This window comes from Oryctolagus cuniculus, chromosome 7 (genome assembly GCF_051225735.1).
Source record: "Oryctolagus cuniculus isolate XC-2025 breed Fujian yellow rabbit chromosome 7, ASM5122573v1, whole genome shotgun sequence".
In the NCBI taxonomy this organism is placed as follows: Eukaryota; Metazoa; Chordata; class Mammalia; order Lagomorpha; family Leporidae; genus Oryctolagus; species Oryctolagus cuniculus.
Genome location: NC_142873.1, coordinates 7,575,102 through 7,596,674, shown reverse-complemented (window position 1 = coordinate 7,596,674; position 21,573 = coordinate 7,575,102). Strand labels below are relative to the sequence as shown.

The 21,573-nt window shown below is 50.8% G+C and overlaps 1 protein-coding gene across 5 annotated transcripts in view; it reads left to right on the top strand.

The window, feature by feature from the left end:
* SEC16B (SEC16 homolog B, endoplasmic reticulum export factor) overlaps positions 1–21,573 on the top strand; it is a 72,290-nt gene that overhangs the window by 12,790 nt on the left and 37,927 nt on the right. The window contains exons 1-10 of one of the 5 annotated variants that reach the window (XM_070076629.2): positions 6,084–6,488; positions 8,597–8,950; positions 10,899–10,996; positions 12,392–12,512; positions 13,519–13,630; positions 14,799–14,943; positions 15,873–16,024; positions 16,379–16,440; positions 18,079–18,214; positions 18,643–18,873. In XM_070076629.2, coding sequence (XP_069932730.2) covers positions 8,655–8,950; positions 10,899–10,996; positions 12,392–12,512; positions 13,519–13,630; positions 14,799–14,943; positions 15,873–16,024; positions 16,379–16,440; positions 18,079–18,214; positions 18,643–18,873 — 1,353 coding nt within the window. In that variant the 5' untranslated portion in view covers positions 6,084–6,488; positions 8,597–8,654. 5 annotated transcript variants of the gene reach the window in all.

The window sequence follows — 21,573 nt, the reverse complement described above, 5'->3', positions numbered from 1 at the left end:
ATCTATCTATCTATCTATCATCATCATCCATCCCTCTGTCCGTCCGTCCATCCGTCCATCCCTCTATCCTACCTCCCGCAGCTGCTGCTGTGGCTCAGGCGTTCATCTGTCTGGCTTGATCCGTGGAACAGTCTTGTCTTGAGCAGCAGCCTCCCCATTCTAGTCTTGTGCTTTCCCCTGCGCTTCCTTCCACCGTGAATCAGTGATCTCCCCTGCGCTTCCTTCCGCCGTGAATCAGCGATCTCCCCGTTGGAACTGTGAGTGCGATTCCAGTGTCTTTTGGTCCACTGGATTGGGTGATTCTTTAGGGCTAGGATTGTATGCTATCCTTGTATCCCACTGCATGTGATAATGCTGGGCAGAGTAGGTGTTCAATAAACCTGGCTTCATGAATGAATGATTTGAACTCTACCCAGAATAGTTAATTAGTATTGAAAGCTTTGGGGAGTCACTACCCCATATTATCAACTGGATGCCTAATTAATTATTGATGTGACAACATACTTAGATATACTATTGATTAAAAAACCAACATTAGTTTGTTAAATCAACAACAGGAGTCACTGTGCACTTACTCCCCACATAGGACCTCTGTCCTTAATGAGTTGCACTATGAGAATTAATGGTAAAACTTGTCTTCAAACAGTACTCTATACTTTGTGTGTCTGAGTGGGTGCAAACTTTTGAAAGCCTTACTTAGTATAAAGCTGATCTTCTGTATATAATCAAAAGTGAATCTTAATGAAAAATGGGGTGGGAGAGGGAGTAAGAGGTGGGACGGGAGTGGGGGTGGGAGGATGGGTATAGAGGAAGAACCGCTATATTCCAAAAGCTGTACCTCTGCAATTTATATTTATTAAATAAAATCTTTCTAAGAAATAATGTTAGTTGGGATGGGTACTATGGCATAGCGGGTGAAGCCACTGCTTGGGAGGCTGCAACCCATATAGCAGTGCCTAAAACTGAATTCTGACCCTACTTCTCATCCAGCTTCTTGCTAATGCACACCCTGAGAGGTATGAGATGATGGTCAAGTATTTGTGTCTGTGTCACCCATGTGCAAGACCCAAGTGGAATTCTTGGCTTCAGCCTGACACAGTCCTGGATGCCACAGGCATTTGGGGAGTGAGACAGCAGATGCAAGATCTCTCTCTTTCTCTGTCTCTGCCTTTCAAGTAAGTAAAAGTAAATCGACATTAAAAAGTAATGTTAGTTGATTTTGTCCTTTAGCATAATTTATAATTGTTGAAAAGTTAGAAAAGGTGAACAAGCAAGAAGAGAAAACTAAAATCCCCCAAAGCTGCATTGTGCAGGAGTTGGAACTACTGCCAACACATTGATGCAGAGCTTCTCAGTTTATTGTCTAAATCTTTACTTTCAGTAAAGGAATTGGGTCAAGCCCCAGGATATCTCCTCTGCTGATGTGTCCCTTGCAAGAGTAGCCAGGCATCACAGGGCAGTGCTCAAGGACTCACGGCCAACCTGCCTGGATCTTAGTGAGTGTTCATATCCACCAGCATTAACCTACTGGCTAAAGATTGGGCAGTGATACAATTTTTGTTAGATGTCAAATGAAGGCAATGTCTTTGTCCAGGCTGCCATAACAGAAAACCATAGACTGGGTGCCTTACACCACAGACCTTTACTTCATACACTCTGGAGGCTGGGAAATGCAAATCAAGGTGCTGTGGGATCTGGTATCTGAATGGGGCTCGCTGCCTGGTTTGTAGATGGCTTTCTTCTGCTGTATTCTTACATGGTGGAGAGGAGGGGAGGGGAGAGGAGAGGAGGGGAGGGGAGAGGAGAGAAGGGGAGGAGAAGAGGGGGGAAGGGAGGGGAGGAGAGGGCAGGGAAGGGGAGGAGGGGGAGGAGGGAAGGGGAGGGGAGGAGAAAGGAGGTGAGCGGAGGGGAGGTGTTGCTGTGGATTTGTTTCTGAGAGGAGGAGCATGGTGGAGGCGAGAGACACAGAGTCACCACACAGACCCCGGGAGCCGGGAGAAAGCAGGCTAGAGGTGAGCAGCCCACAGACTCGTTTATCTCAGTTGCTACAGCTGCTTATATAGCCAAGGCAGCCAATCTGGTCAAGGGGCAGTCTATGCCCTAACCAATCACAGCCTGTTGCCAGGCAGTTTCCAAAGCCATCCAATCACAGCCTGCTGCCAGTTAGGCTCTGTTGCCAGGCAGTTTCTGAAACCATCCAATCACAGCCTGTTGTCAGTCAGGCTCTGTTGTCATGTGGTTTCCGAAGCCATCCAATCACGGCCTGTTGCCAGGCAGTTTCTGTTGTCAGCAGCCATCTTGGCATGACCTTTTCACCTTCTCATTCCACCACATTCATGACCTTCTCACCTTCTCATTCCACCACAGGGAGGGGAGGAAAGGGAGAGAGGAGAAGAAAGAGAGAGAGAGCGAGTTCTGGGTCTTTTTTTTTCTTTTTATTAGACAGGCAGAATTAGACAGTGAGAGACAGAGATAGAGATAATGGTCTTCCTTCCATTGGTTCACCCCCAAATGGCTGCTACGGGGCTGGTGTGCTGCACTGATCTGAAGCCAGGAGCCAGGTGCTTTTCCTGGTCTCCCATGGGGTGCAGGGCCCAAGCACCTGGGCCATCCTCCACTGCCCTCCCAGGCCACAGCAGAGAGCTGGACTGGAAGAGGGGCAACCGGGACTAGAATCTGGCACCCACATGGGATGCCAGCGCCGCAGGCGGAGGATTAACCAAGTGAGCCACGGTGCCGGCACCCATCTGTGTCTTTTTGTGTGGGCACTAATGCCATTCATGAGGGCCCTACTCTTGTGACCTAACAACCTCCCCAAAGTCCCGATTCTTAACACCATTGAATTGAGAATTAGGAATTTGGACGTATGCATTCTGGGGGGACAAACTTTCAGTCCACAGCAGGAAGTTTCTCCTGTTTGAAGGAAGATCCTAGGCGGTGGTTGGGCATTTGTGGAGGAGGAGAGGGACTGGGCCAGGAACTCACATGGATTCGCAGGCTGCTGGGAACCAATGCCGCGGCTAGTCGGGAGGCAGAGCGGGAATGTGGGATGAGGACAGGGCACTTGGGGCAGGGATTCTGTGAACACTGCAGCTGTTTGGGCATGAGGGAGCCTACAGGATTATCCGAGGGTGATGCAACAGAACACAATGTGGCAAGATGAGAATTGAGCTCCTCATATACTGTCAAGCTGGTTGAATTTGGTTTAGAAACCAGGAGGCGTTGAGCTGTCAGGTGGAAAGACTTAGTAACTCTAGGTATGGGGGCTGGGGAAGGGAGGGACTGAGGGGTCCCAAACCCTCTGGGTGGTGAGATCCCACCACAATCTATTTTATTCTGTGACCCATATAACTGCTGTATGCCATATGTCTATGAAAATAATTAAAGCTAATTAAAATTAATTTTGGTTGGCGAGTATTTGAAAAGTTTCTTAATAACTCTGGAGATAATTAGAGATGCTTTGGGATGTCTCAAAACAAGTATTTTGAGGGACACAGAGAGATGTTTAAACCAGAGGTGCTCAGTGCAGGCTGGTAACGGAACAACAATGCTGCAACCGAAGGAACAAGAAGTGAGGAACTAAGAGTTTGGGTCTGAAGCAAGTAGGTTAGGAAACTGACTCTGAAACCAACCAACCAACCAACCAACCAACCACTGTGCTCTGCACCGTTTGCCATTTCTGTGGTGTAAGTACCCTCACCATGGTGGATTTCAGATTACCCATGGCTTAACAACTAGTGCGCACAATTCCTGAACACTTATTTATTTTTAAGATTTATTGATTTATTCAAGAGGCAGAGTTACAGAGAGGGAGAGACAGAGGTCCTCCATCCACTGGTCCACTCCCCAAATGGCCACAATGGCTGGAGCTGGGCTGATCTGAAGCCAGGAGCCAGGAGCTTCCTCTGAGTTCCCCACATGGGTGCCATCCTCCACTGCTCTCCCAGGCCATCAGCAGGGAACTGGATCAGAAGTGGAGCCGTCGGGACTCTGACTGGTGCCCATGTGGGATGAGGCAGAGGCCTAACCCACCATTCCACAGCGCTGGCTCCAATTCCTGAACATTTAATAACAGCTCTTGTAAATCCCATGCAAGACAGCTAAAGCACACCATCTGTATTCCTCACGGAACTTCTAGTTAGCTTTGCGATCTTGGGCAGATCATTTTAAATTCTGAATTTTAGTTTTATCATCAAAACATCCGATTGCTATAGCTCTAGGGTCCTTTCTAAAGTTACCATTCCAGGAGCGAAGCTGGGTGAAGGGCAAGAGTGATGTCATATAACCGTCCAAGGGTGACACAGCAGAACACACAACTGGGTATGGGCTGTGTCTTCCTCCAGGTTCTCACTCCTGCTGGCCATGTGCGTGTCCTTCTCCACGGCCTTTCCTTGGGAGGATTGAAGATGACGGTGCAGCCGCCGTGAGCCGCGCTTCATGGAGCATTGGTGAGATAGGAAGGCATTACCCACAGCCAAAACATCCCGCAGTCAACCGTGAGGTCCCAGGCATCAGCCGAGAGAAAATCTTACAGCTTTAGAACATGACCCTACCCAAGCACGAGACCCAAAAGTGGTGGCTTTCCTTGACTGGCTAATTTGGACACTGGCTCGAGTCCCGGCTGCCCCACTTCCAATACAGCTCCCTGTTAACACACCTTGGAAAGCAGTGGAAGATGGCCTCTGTTGTTGTGGTCATTTGGGGAGTGACTCAGCAGATGGAAGATTTCTCTGTCTCTCCCTCTCTCTCTGTAGTTCTTTCAAATAAATAAATAAATCTTTTAAAAAAAGAGATAATGCAGGGTCTGTGTATTTAAGATTTTTTTTTAAAAAAGATTATTTTATTTACTTAAAAGGCAGAATTACAGAAAAAGCGGGAGAGACAGAAGGAGAATCTTCCATCTGCTGGTTCACTCCCCAAATGGCTACAATGGCTGTGGCTGGGTGAGGCCAAAGCCAGGAGCCAGGAGCCTCTTCCTGGTCTCCCACATGGGTGCAGAGGCCCAAGCACTTGGGCCATCTTCTGCTGCTTTCCCAGTCGCATTAGCAGGGAGCTGGAGCAGAAGTGGAGCAGCCAGGACTTGAACCAGCGCTCATCTGGGATACCGGCACTGCAAGTGGAGACTTAACGTCCTGCACCACAGAGCCAGCCCCCGCGTCTTTCATACTGATGTGTGTCAGGTCCTGGGACACATAGGAACTCAGCAAGTCTTTGTTGAAAGTAAGAGTTGGGATTTTTATAGAGCAAATGCTGAATCGTAGAATATTAATTCAAAGGACAGGCAGTGTCTCCTCTCCGCGATTACCTTAACAATGGCCAAAGACGTATTTTTCCAACGCGAGAGATTAGGTTTCTGTTGTAACAGAACCCATTTCAGTGCCTTCAGTTCAACGTTGGGCTTTTCAGTCTGTCCTCCAGCTGGATAAGAGAATTGACAACGCCCCCAGAGCCCAGTGGAGAGGAAACTGAAAGAGAAAACCCACCCAGGCAGCTCGGGGTCCCTCCCCACCCGCGAGCACTCCCCTTGCTGGGCAGTGGCCTGTATTGGCGCCTATCTTTGGAAAAGAAAACATTGTTTATTTACAAAGCATACTTATTTCTTTTTTTTTTTTTTTTTGACAGGCAGAGTGGACAGTGAGAGAGAGAGACAGAGAGAGAAAGGTCTTCCTTTGCCGTTGGTTCACCCTCCAATGGCCGCCGCTGCAGCCGGCGCACTGTGCTGATCCGATGGCAGGAGCCAGAATCCAGGTGCTTTTCCTGGTCTCCCATGGGGTGCAGGGCCCAAGCACTTGGGCCATCCTCCACTGCACTCCCTGGCCATAGCAGAGAGCTGGCCTGGAAGAGGGGCAACCGGGACAGAATCCGGCGCCCCGACCGGGACTAGAACCCGGTGTGCCGGCGCCGCAAGGTGGAGGATTAGCCTATTGAGCCACGGCGCCGGCCTAGCATACTTATTTCTGTACCATGTGTTACATTACCAACACTTGATCCTCATAAGGACCCACCTGAGCTGGGTGTTGGCATTCCCATTTTAAAGAAAGAGAAACTGAGACTCAGAGAGGCAGAGCCAGCCAGGGGCGGAGCCAGGAGTGCACACTACGGAGGGGGTGCTGCTTCAGGCCCGTGGGGCTTCCTCTCCCTCGTGCCTCTCTTCCGTGTTGGCAGTTGGGCTTTGGCTGCCTTCTCCTGAGAGTGAACCTGGCTCGGCCCGCGGCCAGGCAAACAGAAGCACCGGCCTCCGACAGGGTTCTGAGCAAACACACCAAGTCAGAGCCGTCCCGGCCGAGGGAGCTGGCCTGCACTTTGTCCCAGTGAATCAGCTGCACGGAGGCCGGGCCGTTGCAAAGAGCAGCACCTGGCTGGAAGTGAGGGCCAGGTGAGCTGGTACATGTGGCACCTGGACTTTGGCAGTGTCCCGGGGGCCCGGAGGCAGTACTGGGCCAGCTCCCTGGAGCAGCGCTGAAGGAAGGTGGGAGTCGTCTGAGCAGGTGTGTGGGGCGCGAGTGCCCGTCTTTCCCTGTTTTGCACTGTGCTTGCTTCGCTGTAGTTAGGAAAGGCAGCATGGCCCCTGCCCGGGGCCAGGGGAGCTCATGCCTGGGATTTGGTGCGGTGGATGTCATCCTGGCCCTTGGAGAATCTTCAGTGCTGTTCTTAATTGTAACCTGAGCTCCAGCTGCCTGGAGAGGATGTCTCTTGGCAACAGAATGATGTGATCTTAGTGAAGGGCTTGGGTGCTGCGCTCTGTGCTGGGGGACGGGCTGCCCCCCCCCCCCCCCCCCGGGAAGTGCTCTGGGGACAACGTGACAGTGGCTCTGTTCCTGCTCGGCTTCCTTTGTGTCAGAGGCTGATGTTTCATGGCCGTCACCAAAGGCCCTTCCACGGTGTCCGGGGCACCTGGCTTTCCTGGGAGGCGCTGGCAACCGTTCTCTTTGCACCTGGCTTTTTCGAGGAAGTGAGCAGACTGTAGTGTAGGGGAAGGCCCGTCTTCCCCCAAACGGTGACTGACTTAGAGGTGGAAGGCCCCTCTGTGCCCTGCTCGGCACATCCATTCTGCTGTCTCACAGCTCCTGGCCCAGAGCTGTGATCTGGCCCCTTGACTTTGAGCCGTGTGACATTCTGGTTTCGAAACACACACCCCTTTGACCTTTTGTCTGATATGAATATTCAGATGAAGCTGGGAGCTTCGGAGGTGGGGCTGGTTAAGGATGCAATCAGCGTTTGCAGCCTAAAATAGCTCCCAAGGAAGAACAAAGGTGGAAGTGGACGCGGCCAGGGTGCTGGGGTCACAGGAGACTCCGTGGAGGGGAGTCAGGGCCAACGTGTGCTGTCCCTGGGCAGGTGCGCCTCGGTGCTGTGGGCAGAGGAGTGATTTTCCATTTTGAGGAACAAGTGGTGACAGTGAGTGTGATGCAAGAGAGATGTTTAGGTTTTAAAATCTCAAGCCAGGAAGAACCCGGAGACCTGGCTTCCTGTTTCCTCCTGTCAGCCACTCCAAATGTGTATCTTCTTGGCTTGCTGGGAGGAGGGGTAGGCATGGGCACATCACAGGTCTAGTTCTTGCAGAAGGTTAAGGTAAGGATTCAGCAAAAGTGGCTCTTTCTCACTCTCTAAGATTAATTTATTTAGAAGCTAGGGTTACAGAGAGGAAGTAAGAGAGAGAGAGAGAGAGAGAGGGAGGGAGGGAGAGAGAGATATCTTCCATCTTCTGGTTTACTCCTTGAATGGCCACAACAGCTGGGGCTGGGCCAAGCCAAAGCCAGGAGCCAGAAACTCTATCCCGTATGTTTTCTGTGACTCTGCCAGATGGTAGTAACGGCCTCCAAATTACAGGTGGGAAACCTAGGGCTGACACTTGTAGCTGGTAAGTGGCAAAGTTAGGATTTGAACTCTGATCCAGCTCCCTCCAATGCCTGCTCTATCCCTGTCGTTTTTAAGATTTAGTTAATTTATTTGAAAGACAGATGACAGAGAGAGAGAGAGGGGTGGGGGAAAGGAAAGGGAGAGAGATCTTCCATCTGCTAGTTCATTTTCCAAATTGTCGCATTGGCCAGGGCTAGTCCACGCCAAAGCCAGGAGCCCAGGGCTCTATCCAGGTCTCCTGCGTGGGTGGCAGGGAGCTGGATCAGAAGCAGAGCAGCTGGGACTTGAACCTGTACTCTGATACAGGAAGCCACGTCACAGCAGTGACCTAACCCATGGCACCACAGTGCCAGCCCGGCCCTGTACCATTTCTATGACGCCGTGGGGGCATCCATAGTTGGTGTGAAATAAATATTTGCTGGTGGAGTAAATAAAGAAACTGTAATTGGGATTCCTTATAGCACCTTAGCCGCATCTATTGCCTTTATCCGTCTCCCACATCTGCTATCCCATATGTACTTCCTAATTTTTAAAACAACATCAATATAATTGTCTAGCCTGTTATTAAGGTCACGTTTCTGCTGGAGATTTTAGACTTCTCTAGGCTGGTGCCCATTTGGTTGGTTTTAGATCGATTTTTGACGACCATCACTGCTCTTTTCATCGAACCAATTCAACCACGTGTGTGCTCAGAGGCTTAAAATGCTGAGTTTTCCTTTTTCTGTTTGGTCTGCAGGAAGCTAAAATACCTACATAACTGACCCAAAACCCAAGGGAAATTCAGAGGGGCAGGAATGGAGCCGTGGGTTCCTCAGTGGCCCCCTCCATCTCGGGGAAGGCCCAGGTCGCCAGTGCCGGACTCAGAGCGAGGACTTCAGAGAGACGGATACCATCGGCCTGCTCCACACTCTTGGCACAACGGAGAGAGGCTTCCCCAATGGCAAGACGTCCAGGGGAGCCCCCAGCCACAGCAGGACCCCAGGGCAGGTCCCCAGCGGCCCCAGCACGTGCCCAGGCTGGGGGCATGGCAGCAGCATGCACCTGCGGTTGACTATTACGAAGGTGGTCATCGCGGTCAGTTGTATTCAAGGTATGGTTTTAGGGTCTGGCCTGAACCCGACTCTCCTTCACGCTTACGGACTCTCTTCCTTCTTCCTTCCTTTTATTTATCTTTCCTTCTCTACCCTACTGCCCTGCCTTAGCTAAAACCTATCCCTATCCATCCCAAAATGGTTTCTAGCAACTGAAGGCCATGTTTTCCTCCCCTGAATCTCTCCATGGAGCCTCCTGAAGAAGCCATCACAGTGGGGGCGGGTGTGAGGGGAGGGGTGGGGGCAGAGAATCAGGAGCGCCATGGAGGAAGACTGCAGGGAAGCTTTGCTTAGGGATTCCTGGAAGGAGTTCCTCACTGTCACTGGCCCAGTCTGACCCAATTAGTGTGACAACCCCAGCTCCAAGAGGAGTCTTTGTGCCTTGAATAGCACCTGGCGTGCAGCAGGAGCCAACAGGCCTGCACTGCATGAATGGGACTTTCTGAAATGTCAGCCTTTCCGAAAGGGAAGCAGGTGTAGACTCGCAGGCTCCAAGTCCAGGAGGAAAAGTCTCACGGCGAGGCCATGCGAGGCTGGAACGCTGGAAGGCATCCGTGTTCTCTTTAGCTTTTCCAGTTTGGATGACATTCACCGGCCTACAGATTGAAGGTTCAAATTGTGCTAATTATTGCGAAGAATTTTCCTCTATGAAGTATGAGCTGTTATTGATAAAAATATTAACAATGTGGTACTTCTTCCCCAGTCCTTTTTGGATTGTTGAATTCTCAAGGGGATTTGTGTTAAGGACAGCAGCTGTAACGGTGATCAGATTCAAGATAGTCCAACTTGAGTTTTTCATCTCATTTCTATCTGTAATGTGCATGAGAGTTAAAATAATGCAATGGATCCTTACACAGTCATATAGGAAGGACTTTTCTCTGCTGATGTTAAGATGGGGTTTTCTGGCCGGTGCCGCGGCTCACTAGGCTAATCCTCCGCCTTGTGGCGCCGGCACACCGGGTTCTAGTCCCGGTCGGGGCGCCGGATTCTGTCCCGGTTGCCCCTCTTCCAGGCCAGCTCTCTGCTGTGGCCTGGGAGTGCAGTGGAGGATGGCCCAAGTGTTTGGGCCCTGCACCCCATGGGAGACCAGGAGAAGCACCTGGCTCCTGCCATCGGATCAGTGCGGTGCGCCGGCCGCAGTGCGCTGGCCGCGGCGGCCATTGGAGAGTGAACCAACGGCAAAGGAAGACCTTTCTCTCTGTCTCTCTCTCTCTCACTGTCCACTCTGCCTGTCAAAAAAAAAAAAAAAAAAAAAAAAGATGGGGTTTTCTTTTGTAGTATATTATTTATGTATTTATTTGAAAGGCAGAGAGAGAGAGAGAGAGAGAGAGAGAACACTCCCACCTGTTGGTTTACTCCCCAAATGCCTGCAACACATAGGATTGGGCCAGGAACTCAATCCAGGTTTTCTAGGTTTGTGGGCGGCATGGGCCCTGGTAACAGGGACATCACCTGCTTTCTCCCAGGGTGTGCATCAGTAGGGAGCTGGATCAGCAGCTGAGCTGGGACGGGAAGCCCAGCACACTCCAACATGGGGGGTGGACATCCCAAGCAGGGTCTTAATCACTGTGCCAAACGCCCACCCCCAGCACAGCACTTTCTAAGACAGCATCTTCTTGTACTGTTGGATTGAGTGTATTTGAGCAGTAAGAGTTTTACTCTAAAATTTAAAAAAAAATGTAATTAAAAAAGAACTTTCTGGAAAGTTTTTTTAAAAACTGCTTTACTATAAAAATCCCAGCTGTGTTATGTAATAAAGGCCCTACTGCTGCTCTGATTCTCTGATCTGGATTTCCTGTGTATAGGATCTAGAATTAGCTGGGACTTTCCAGGCAGATTCTAGACTGGGGATGCAGCTCTGTCCTCCAAAGTCAAGTAAAGTCAGGTCTCACCCTGGAGTCTCTTTGCATACTCCCCTCCAACGACTGGCTCTTTGTGATACTTTAGGCCGAGTTATGAGAGCCTCTATCCAGCCCTGACGGAAGACTATGCTTACGGAAGCCACTACTACCATGGACACCCGCAGTGGCAGCAGGAAGGAAGAGGTATGGGATGATCTCCAAGGAACCCTTAGAGCCTCTCCTTGGGCAGGCGGGACCACCTCAGAAACACTGCTCCGAGCAGCCTTGAGAAGGCAGAAGGGCATTGTATGCATGTGTGGATGATGGTACTGCAACTGTCCTTATGTTACCAGTGCTGGGGAGAGTTTGCCCTCCATCCTAACCACCAGGATTATAGGTTCTGACCAGGTAACAGTAAAGTCAGCTCTTTAGGGTATCCAGCATGTGTGGACTGTAATAAGGGTATGACCACCACTTCACTGAGCTGCGGCAAATGTGCACCAATAGGAGTTGTTGTTGTTTAAAGATTATTTATTTGAAAGGCAGAGTTACAGAGAAACACAGGGAGAAAGAGAGAGAGAGAAAGGTCTTCCATCTGCTGGTTCACTCTCCAAATGGCTGCAACAGCCAGAGCTGGCCCCATCTGAAGCCAGGAGCTTCTTCCGGGTCTTCCATGTGGGTGCAGGGGCCCAAGGTCTTGGGCCATCTTCTACTGCTTTCCCAGGCCATAGCAGGGAGCTAGATCAAAAGTGGAGCAGCCAAGACTCGAACTGGTGCACATACGGGATGCCAGCACTGCATGTGGTGGCTTTACCTGCTTTGCCATAGTGCTGGCCCCACCAATAGGAGTTTTATCAACCACACTGATAGGTTTAGGGTGTGAACTAGTGGCAGAATCTTTTTTTTTTTTTTTTAAAGATCTATTTATTTGACACAGAGAGAGGGAGAGAGAAAGAAAGAGAGAGAGACAGAGAGAGACAGAGACAGAGAGAGATTGGTCTTGCATTCCCTAGTTCACTTCCCAAATGGCCTCAATGGCTGGAACTGCCCCAGGCCGGAGCCAGGAGCCTGGAACTCCATCTGGGTCTCCGATGTGGGTAGCAGGGGCTCAGATACTTGGACCTTCCTCTGCTGCCTTCCTAGGCACACTAGCAGGGAGCTGGATCAGAAGTGGAGCAACTGGGACGTGATTCAGCGCTTCTGTGTGGGATGCCGGTGTTGTGGGCGGCAGCTTAACCTGCTGCGTTACCTGCTGGCCCCTAGTGGCAGCTTCTGACCTGCTAGGAAAGAGAAGTTTGTTTCAGTGTTGAAAACACACACACACACACACACACACACACACACACACACACCCTGTCTCCACCATATGCAGTTTGGAGACTCATGCCATCAGCTGGGTTCAGGGAGGACCAAGGGGCATCTTAGGGACTTTGGTTGTTAGATCTCACCCAGCAATTTAATTCCACTGGGCTAAGGAGGTTTTGAGCCCACTATGTTCCAGGAACTTGGGTTCACAGTTTGCTAGGGTCTTCCTGAAGGAAGCTGAGAAACAAGATGTGACCGCATTTTTTTGTTTGTTTGTTTTCTCTGAGGGTGCAGTGCCAAGGCAAGGGAGTCCTTATGTGTGGCATGACAGTTACCGGGATCAGAGACACCTCAGCGAACATCGTCCTGAAAACCAAAGCAGGACGTTCAGAAGAGATAGTGAAACCCAGTTCCAGTAAGTGTGAAAGGAGGGGCCGGTTGGACATGATGCAGCCCAATGTGGATTATGTCAGGCGGATTTCTGTTTAATGTAAAATACTGACTTATGTATTTGAAAGGCAGAGCGACAGGGAGACACATAGAGCTAAAGAGCTCCCATCCGCTGGTTCACTCCCCAAATGGCAGCAGTGGTCAGCGCTAGGGCAGGTGTAAGCCAAAAGCCAGGGACTCCATCTGGGTCTCCCACGTGGGTGGCAGGGGCCTGAGCACTTGAGTCATCTTCCGCTGCCTTCCCAGGACAGGAGCAGGGAACTGAATGGAAATGGAGCAGCTGGGACTCGAACTGACACTCCTCTATGGGATGCAGGCATCGCAAGTGGTGGCTGAACCAGTTGCACCACAATGCTGGCTCCAGTGTCGGGCAAATCTTAGGGATTCTGATGCAGGTCCTCTGTTCTAGCCGCAGGGCTATGTGAGTAGCCCTCGATGGCCTGGCCAGCTGTTAAGAGGATCCTGGGTGGAGAGGCTCCGGGATGAGCTCTGTGAAGTCACCCGAGGTCGGTGCTAAAAGACAGCCTGTTCTCTGGGGCCTCAGAACACAGGTGGCCTTGGAAAAGTGCTCCTGATTGGGTCCTCCTGTGGCTTCTCCTCTGTCCACTCCTGGGTGCTGAGAACGGCACATCTACCTGTTAAGGCTGGGCAGGGAAGACACTTTGAGCATCTACCTTGGAAGTGACCGACCCAAGTGCTCTGCTTTTTGGCATACCAGGACATCAGACTGCAGAGAGCAACCCTTCTCCCTGGGACCCGAGGTCACTTCCAGTGCCTGTACCGTGGAACCCCTGGTGCCCCTGTTTTTCTGTCTGAGGAAGTGAATTGGGGTGGGGGTGGGGGTGGAGGTGGATGTCAGGCACTGATTTTCCCTGTGGCACTTGGGTCTCCGACACCCACCCGCACTCGGAGCAGGGTAGCCTCGCTGTGTGCCCAGGCCCCTCTCACTGTTTCTGTTGTTTTTCTAATAGACGATCTAACAGGCGAAACCCTCATAAAGATGGCCCTGCCTCCAGCTCTGGGCAGGAGAGGCCCGGAGAGCTGTTTGCAGAGGGTCGGCTCAGCTGGGGCCTGACGAGTCAGGTGAGCTGCAGTGGTGTGGGGACTGCAAGCCCGTGGCCGGGCGTCACAGCAGCCCTGTCCGTGGAGGCTGGCAGGGCCCTTGAGGACAGGGTTTCCAATGTCTGTGGTCTGCGGGGCCCATCCCCCCATCTTGGCAGAGCTCCACTCACGCCTGCTCATCTCCTGGCTTGCCTGCCTCCGGCATATGGGTCTGAAGCCCTGAGGGCCCCTTTGCATTTTGGTCACAGCAGGAGGTTCAAAAAATGTCACCCAAGTCACCTCAAGGGGCTGAGGAAGACACGTGGAGCCACCAGTGTTAGGTGTTAGGGACCCCAGGAGGCTGGCCAGGTCAGCTTGGCAGGAGGTGGAAGTTGCTAGAACCCTCCAATTCAGGTCGGAAAGCAGGGCTTTTTACAACTTTCGTGGCTTTTTCATCTCTTCCCACCAAAATCTTCCCGTGTGTACCAGCTGGGCCACAAAATAGAACTCTTTATTTTTAAACCAGAGACCTTACTTTTGGAATAAGCATAGATTGATGGAAAAGTTGCAAAGATACTGTAGAGATGAACCATTAATTTTTGGCAGTCTTGTGTTCATTTTGTAGCCCTGGCTAGATGCGTATGAGTTTTGAGGACACTGTCTCTGTACAACTTGTAGCCAGCGATGCAGGGCACATAGTATTATGTCTAAGGCTAACAACACAGCAACAGCAGCCACACACATACTGATAGCACTTGGCGGTGCACAAAGAGCTCCTGAATCTATTGTTTTACTCAGCAGCCTCTAACAATCTAAGTTCAAAGATTTTTTTTTTTTTTGGTACAAGGGAATGTGTAGCACATAGTAGATGTTCATTAAATTAGTTGACAAATAAATCCATGAGTAAGGCCTTGAAGCATACAGGGCAGATATGTTCATCTGTGTCACAGATGAGGGATTGAGCTCAGAGAACCCAGGTTCAGGGTCATGGCAGCAGGGTACTGGAGTCCAAAGCTGAGGTTTACAGCCCGCTGCCTCCAGGGCCCTAATGCATCCTTTATCAAACACCTGTCTGCTGAATGATCCCTTCTTCCTGCAACATACCCACTTTTACTGTATTTACTGCAAAGTTTAAACTTGTTTCTTTGAAGAAACACTCAGGAGGCCCCTGGCACCCTTCCCACGTGTTTCCCTCGGTTTGGATTTTCAGCCGTCGTTGGGCAGCAAGTCCAACCTTCTGCAGCAACGTGAGGCTGGTCTCAGCTCCAGCAGCTATGAGCTCAGTCAGTACATGGTGGACGCCCCCGAGCTGTATGATCCTGCCGCTGCAGCGGGCTGGAGGCCAGTCCCAGCCGGTGGGTACGGAAGTGTTCACAGGAGTTGGTTGAGTGTGATGGGGAAGGCTGGGTGGAGAGTCGTCCTTACCTTGGATTTCCAGGAATGGGTCAGCATATGCCTATTTTGGTCTTCCAGGCAGAAAGGCCAACTTCGGCTCCATTTCCCACTTTTTCTCCTAGAATAGAGATCGCATCTTGGCGGGTTCTTGGAATTGAATGCTGCCTTTGGCCATTGGCAGGCTGGGAGCTTTTAAGCTGGGCTTTTAAGTAACAGGTGACGACCAGGAAGAATTAAGCAAAGCAAAAACAGGGCCCAAAGGCTAACTGCTCGTCTAGAAGTAGGAGACTTGCTGTGAGTGCAGCAGCTCTGAGAGACAGAGACTCCCTGGCCTCTCCGCATTGCTGAGAGGCTGGGCTGGGCGCATCAACCTTGGGACTAAATTGCCAAGTCCTTACATTTTAGTCTGACATGTTCTTGGAGGCTTAAAGCTGCCTGATGCATGGAGTATAGCCCACCCAGGGTCTTATCTGGATTCCAAGTGGCATGTTTCTAAAGAAAAGCAGTGGGAGAGATTTTAAGATTTATTTATTTGAAAATCAGAGTTACAGAGAGAGAGAGAGAGACAGAGACAGAGACAGAGAGATCTACCATCTACTTGTTCACTCCCCAAATGGCCGCAATGTCTGGAGCTGGGCCAGTTGGAAGCCAGAAGCCAGGAGCTTCTTCCGGGTCTCCTACATGAGTGGCAGGGGCCCAAGCAGTTGGGCCATTCTCCGTTGCTTTCCCAGGCCACAGCAGGGAGCTGTATCGGAAGTGGAGTGGCTGGGGCTCAAACTGGTCTCCATCTGGGATGCTGGTGTTACAGGTGGTGGCTCTACCCACCATGCCATAGCACCAGCTCCAAGGGGAGTGTTGCTAATAATGTCCATCTGTGTCTGTTGGTCAGAGGACATCCCAGTGGCTGGTCCCAAGGCGCCCAAGAAGTTCTACATCCCTCACGTGTCTGTGGGTTTTGGGCCAGGAGGTCAGCTGGTGTGTGTGAGTCCCAGCTCTCCCATGGATGGCCAAACCGCCCTTGTTGAAGTGCACAGCATGGAGGTAAACAAGACCCCGTGTCCCTGGGGTGTCGGCACACTGCTCACCCAGCTCCTCCCGACGCATGTGCCCTGCTTGCCTTGCCTGGACCTCGGCAGTCCGGGAACGAGTGCTCTGGTGGGGCGCTGGGCTGGAGGCTGTGGGAAGGGGTGGGCTCTTCTCCGAGGCAAGTGATGGCTGGAGTTCTGTTTCTCCTGCGATGCTAGCGGCTCACCTTCGGCATTCCGATGATTCATGTCTGTCCTGCCCTCGCCTGAGACACTGAGCCGTGTCCTAGGGCCAAGGCCTTGGGACCTGGACGTGACTGATGGGCCCTTGGCTGGAACAGTCCTGAAGGCCAGATCGTATGTTCTGCAGGTGATTCTTAACGATTCGGAAGAACAAGAGGAGATGAGAAGTTTCCCGGGACCCCTGATCAGGTCAGTTATGTAAGACCTATAAGGTAATTACGTGAGCATAAGCATTTTTGAAATCTGAAAAGTCTTCCTGTCCTGGGTCAGCATTTTGCGAACTTGGAGCAGAGTCATTTCAACAAGGCGTTTTGATGGAGGAAGGACAGAAAGAAAAGTTAGCGTAGCTGTCAGGAAACTTGAAATCTGTCCTGTGTTGTGGCGGCGGCGTGGTAGGGAGCTGTGGTGTCCCGTGTGCTTCATAGAGATGGGTAGGAAGGTGGCGTGCAGCCTGGGAAATGACCCAGAGGTGGGCTGCCGTGGGGAGACTGACAACAGCGGCTTTTTCTCTGGAGACAAGGATTCAGATGCTGTGCAAGTCTTCCCTCTGCAGGAGTGAACTGGAACTGTTCACTAGGCATTCGGTGGTTGCTGGTACCGGTTAGGGTGCCTTTGTTGTGGAGAGTCCTGGCTGGGCGGCAGCTCCTGACTCCCAAGTCCCGGCGTCCTACTGACCAGTGGCACCAGGGTGGGCTGGTCACTTGGGCCTCTCGCAGCCTTCGTTTTCGCTCTGAGAAGCAGTGTTGCACCTGCCCGATTGCAGGCGGTGCCTGTGAGGCTCGGGTGAAATCAGGTGCAGGAAGGCTTTCAGGATGGTTGTCACTGCACAAATGTGTTCTTACCCCAAAGCTCCTTGCCAAGAAAATCCCCTGGGGGCATTGGAGAGCTTCTTCAAGTGGAAATGAGCGCTGTCCCCCGCACAGCTATGCAGGTGTGGGGCAGAGAACCAAGTTGGGTATTCAAACACTTGGATATTGATCCCAACCTGGCTTTAATTTATAGCAAGTCCTCAAGAAAATGACTATGCTCATGTATTGAATGTGTAATATATGTCACACAGTTGCTAATTCCTTTATGTGTGGAAGCAGATTCTTTTTTTTTTTTTAAAAGATTTATTTATTTGACAGGCAGTTACAGAGAGGCAGAGGTAGAGAGGTAGAGGTAGAGGTAGAGGTAGAGGTAGAGAGAGAGAGAGAGAGAGAGAGATAGGTTTTCCATATGATGGTTAACTCCCCGATGGCCGCAATAGCTGGAACTGTGCCAATCCAAAGCCAGGAGCCTGGAGCTTCTTCTAGGTTTCCCATATGGATGCAGGGGCCCAAGCACTTGGGCCATTCTCCACTGCTTTCCCAGGCCACAGCAGAGATCTGGATCAGAAGTGGAGCAGCCAGGACTCGAACTTGCGCCCATATGGGATGCTGGTACTGCAGGCTTTACCCACCACGCCATAGTGCCAGCCCCCAGATTCTTTTATTGTCACTATTTTAGGGAACAAACTGAGGCTCAGAGGAGGTAAGAGACATGCCTCAACTGAGCAGTGGGCGAGCAGGTTTAGATCCAGGGTTATCTGTCTCCAACGTCTGGGCCACTGGCTGCTCTCCTGTGCGGTCACTGCAGGTCTCTGGCCTCAGTTTCCTCATCTGTAAAATGGGTACCCCTCCTTTCTGTTCTACAAGGAAGCGCTCTCCTGGAGATACAGGCTTTGCATCGTCAGGCTTCTGTCTCAGCCCCAGCCCAAGCACACCTGCACGGCTCAAGGGCGCCTGCGGTCCTGAACAGGGGTGGTGTCTGCCGGCTCACTCACTGCCCCCTGAAATCTCTCCGCAGGGAGGACGTGCACAAAGTAGACGTCATGACGTTCTGCCAGCAGAAGGCAGCTCAGAGCCGCAAGTCTGGGACACCGGGCGGCAGAGACTCTGCTCTTCTGTGGCAACTGTTGGTTCTCCTTTGTCGCCAGAATGGCGTAAGTCTTGTGCTGATGGGGTAAATCAGATTTGGCAAGATTCCGACAAGCAGGCGTAAAGGGAGCAACACATTTCCCAAGGGGAAAACCGCTCGGGTGCCCACGCCAGGTTCAGCCTCCGACACTTCCACTGGTGTCCTTCTACCCTGCCCTGGGATCCTCCTACATTTCCCGAGCTACCTACCGCGTAGCCAGATGGTACACCTGTGACGCCACGTGTCTCCAGTGACCTGTGTGGCTCCCGACAGCAGAAAAGAACCACGATAGTGAAGCCAAAGTCTGAAATAGAGCAACCCAAAGAACAGTGTTGACATGACTGGCCTCCTTGCGAGAAAGCAGGTCCATGCCTGCTGCCTTCCTGCCTGCTTGGGCCGGCAGCACGAGGATTCCCAGGCTCCGCCCCCAGAATGCACCTGTTTGCCTTGCAGTCCATGGCGGGGTCCGACATCGCTGAGCTGCTGCTGCAAGACTGTAAGAAACTGGAGAAGTACAAGAAGCAGCCCCCTGTGGCCAACCTCATCAACCTGGCCGATGAGGACTGGCCGGTGCTGAGCTCCGGGCCGCGGAACCTGCTCACCGGGGAGACCCCTCCCAGTGTGGAGACGCCTGCGCAGGTGGTGGGAAAGTTCACTCAGTTGCTCTACTATGGAAGGAAGAAGGCAAGTACACCCTTCCTCCAGCCTCCATCTAAAAAGAGAAGCACCACTCCTCTCCCTCAGCCCCTCCTCTCTTACAGGAATAGCACACGCTCATTTTGGAGCATGTGAGAGGTTCATGCAGATGAAAATAAAAACACACCTACCATTGTTTTTAACCACTGATACTACAATAGTAGTGTAGTCCCAGCATTAGAAGATTACACCTGTTAACATTTTTTTAAAAATATCATTTATTTATTTATTTTATTTGACAGAGACAGTGAGAGAGAGAGACAGAGAGAAAGGTCATCCTTCCGTTGGTTTAACCTCCAAATGGCCGCTACGGCCGGCGCTGCGCCGATCCGAAGCCAGGAGCCAGGTGCTTCCTCCTGGTCTCCCAGGAGGGTGCAGGGCCCAAGAACCTGGGCCATCCTCCACTGCACTCCCGGGCCACAGCAGAGAGCTGGACTGGAAGAGGAGCAACCGGGACTAGAACCCGGAGCCCATATGGGATGCCGGCGCCGCAGGCGGAGGATTAACCAAGTGAGCCACGGCACCGGCCCTATTTATTTATTTGAAAGTCAGAGTTACACACAGAGAGAAGGAGAGGCAGAGAGAGAGAGAGAGAGAGAGAGAGAGAGAAGAGAGAGGCAGAGAGAGAGAGGTCTTCATCCGCTGGGTCTCTCCCCAACGGGCCACAATGGCGGGAGCTGTGCTGTTCTGAAGCCAGGAACCAAAAACTTCCTTTGGATTTTCCCATGTGGGTGTAGGGGCTAAAGGACTTGGACCATCTTCTACTGCTTTCCCAGGTATATTAGCAGAGAGCTGGATCAGAAGAGGAGGACCTGGGACTTGAACTGGCATCCACATGGGATGCTGGCACTGCAGGCGGTGGTTTTACCTGCTACGGCACAGCGCCGGCCCCCTTTAACATTTCAATACATTTAGTTCTAGCATTTCTAATATATACATGAAAAACGAGTGGCGTTCACAGGAGTTCCCCTTTATCTCTATTTTTTTGCTTTCTGTGGTTTCAGTTACTCAACCACTGTCTGAAAATATTAATACTTGGCTTGATTCTTTTGAGACCACATTCATGTAAGTTTTATTGTAGTATGTTGTCATAATTGTTCTATATTATTATTAGTTATTTTGTCAATCTTTCATGGCAACTAATTTGTAAATTAAGCTTTATTATAGATATGAATGCACAGGAGAGGATACTTGAGGTTTTGGTCCCATGCATGTTTGCAGGCACCCACTAGGGTCTTGGGATGTATCCTCTGTGGAACGAGACTACAGGACAATTATAGTTGTTTACTACTCCCTTTTCACTTACGATTACACTTGGATGGTGAAATACCCCAAGGCATTAATTATACTCCAACAGCATCACGTAGAATAACCATGTTTTATTTAATCATCTACTGCAGTTGTGTACAACTATTTATAATTTTGTCACCCATTATAAGTTATACTATTTGAACATCTTGTTATATAAGTCTCTGGCTGATCTAATTATTATTATTATTTTTTCAGAATAGATTCCAGGAAGTTTAATTACTGGGTTATAGAATGTGTGCTTTTTAAAAATATATTTATTTTATTTATTTGAAAGAGTTACAGAGAGAGAGAGAGAGAGCTTCCATCTGCTGATTCACTCCCCAAATGGCAGTAACAGCCAGGGATGGGCCAGGCTACAGTCAGGAGCCAGGAGATTCATCCGGGTCTCCCATGTGGTTGCAGGTGTCCAAAGACTTCAGCCATTTTTTGCTGCTTTCCCAAGCTTATTAGCAGGGAGCTGGATTGGAAGTGGAGCAGCCAAGACACGAAACAGTGCCCATATGGGATGGCAGCATTGCAGGCGGCAGCTTCACCTGCTACGCCACAATGCTGGTCCCAAGTCTTGTTTACTTTGGAAGTTGCGCTTATGCTTTTCAAAACTCATAAAGTAGATTAAATTTCCAGAGATCTTCCATTGCACATACAATTATTTTGTTCTTGTGCTTCTTCGGGCGTACCTGATGCCATTCCTGTACTTCCATTTGGTATTTATCAGAATACCTCAGAAAACATCATTGGGGTTGGTAAACTCTTTCTATGAGGGGACAGATTGTAAATCTTTGGGCTTTGCTGGCCGTTGGGTCTTTTTGCAACCCCTCAGCTCTGTGAAAGCAGTCAAAGACAGTATGTATGTGAATAGGTATGGCGGTGATGTGCTAACACTTTATTTATGGACATAGAAATTTGAGTCACATACAATTTTCCGTGTACAACTAAATAGTACTTTTCTTTGGATTTTCCCCCCACCATTTAAAAAAGGAAAAATTGAGTTTCAGATGGTTTTTGCTGCCCTTGCTCTTTTTTTTAAAGATTGTATTTATTTATTTGAGAGGTAGAGTTACAGAAAGAGGGGAGGCAGAGAGAGAGAGGTCAGTCTTTCATCCGCTGGTTCACTTCCCAGATGGCTGCAATGGCCAGAGCTGGGCCGATCTAAAGGCAGGAGCTTCTTCCAGGTCTCCCACGTGGGTGCAGGGGCCCAAGCACTTGGGCCATCTTCTACTGCTCTCCCAGGCCACAGCAGAGAGCTGGATGGGAAGTGGAGCAGCCGGGACTCAAAGCTTATATGGGATTTTGGCGTCACAGGCAGAGGCTTAGCCCACTGCGCCACAGCGCCAGCCCTGCCCTTGCTCTTTACTGTCACCTTTTGAACGCATAGCA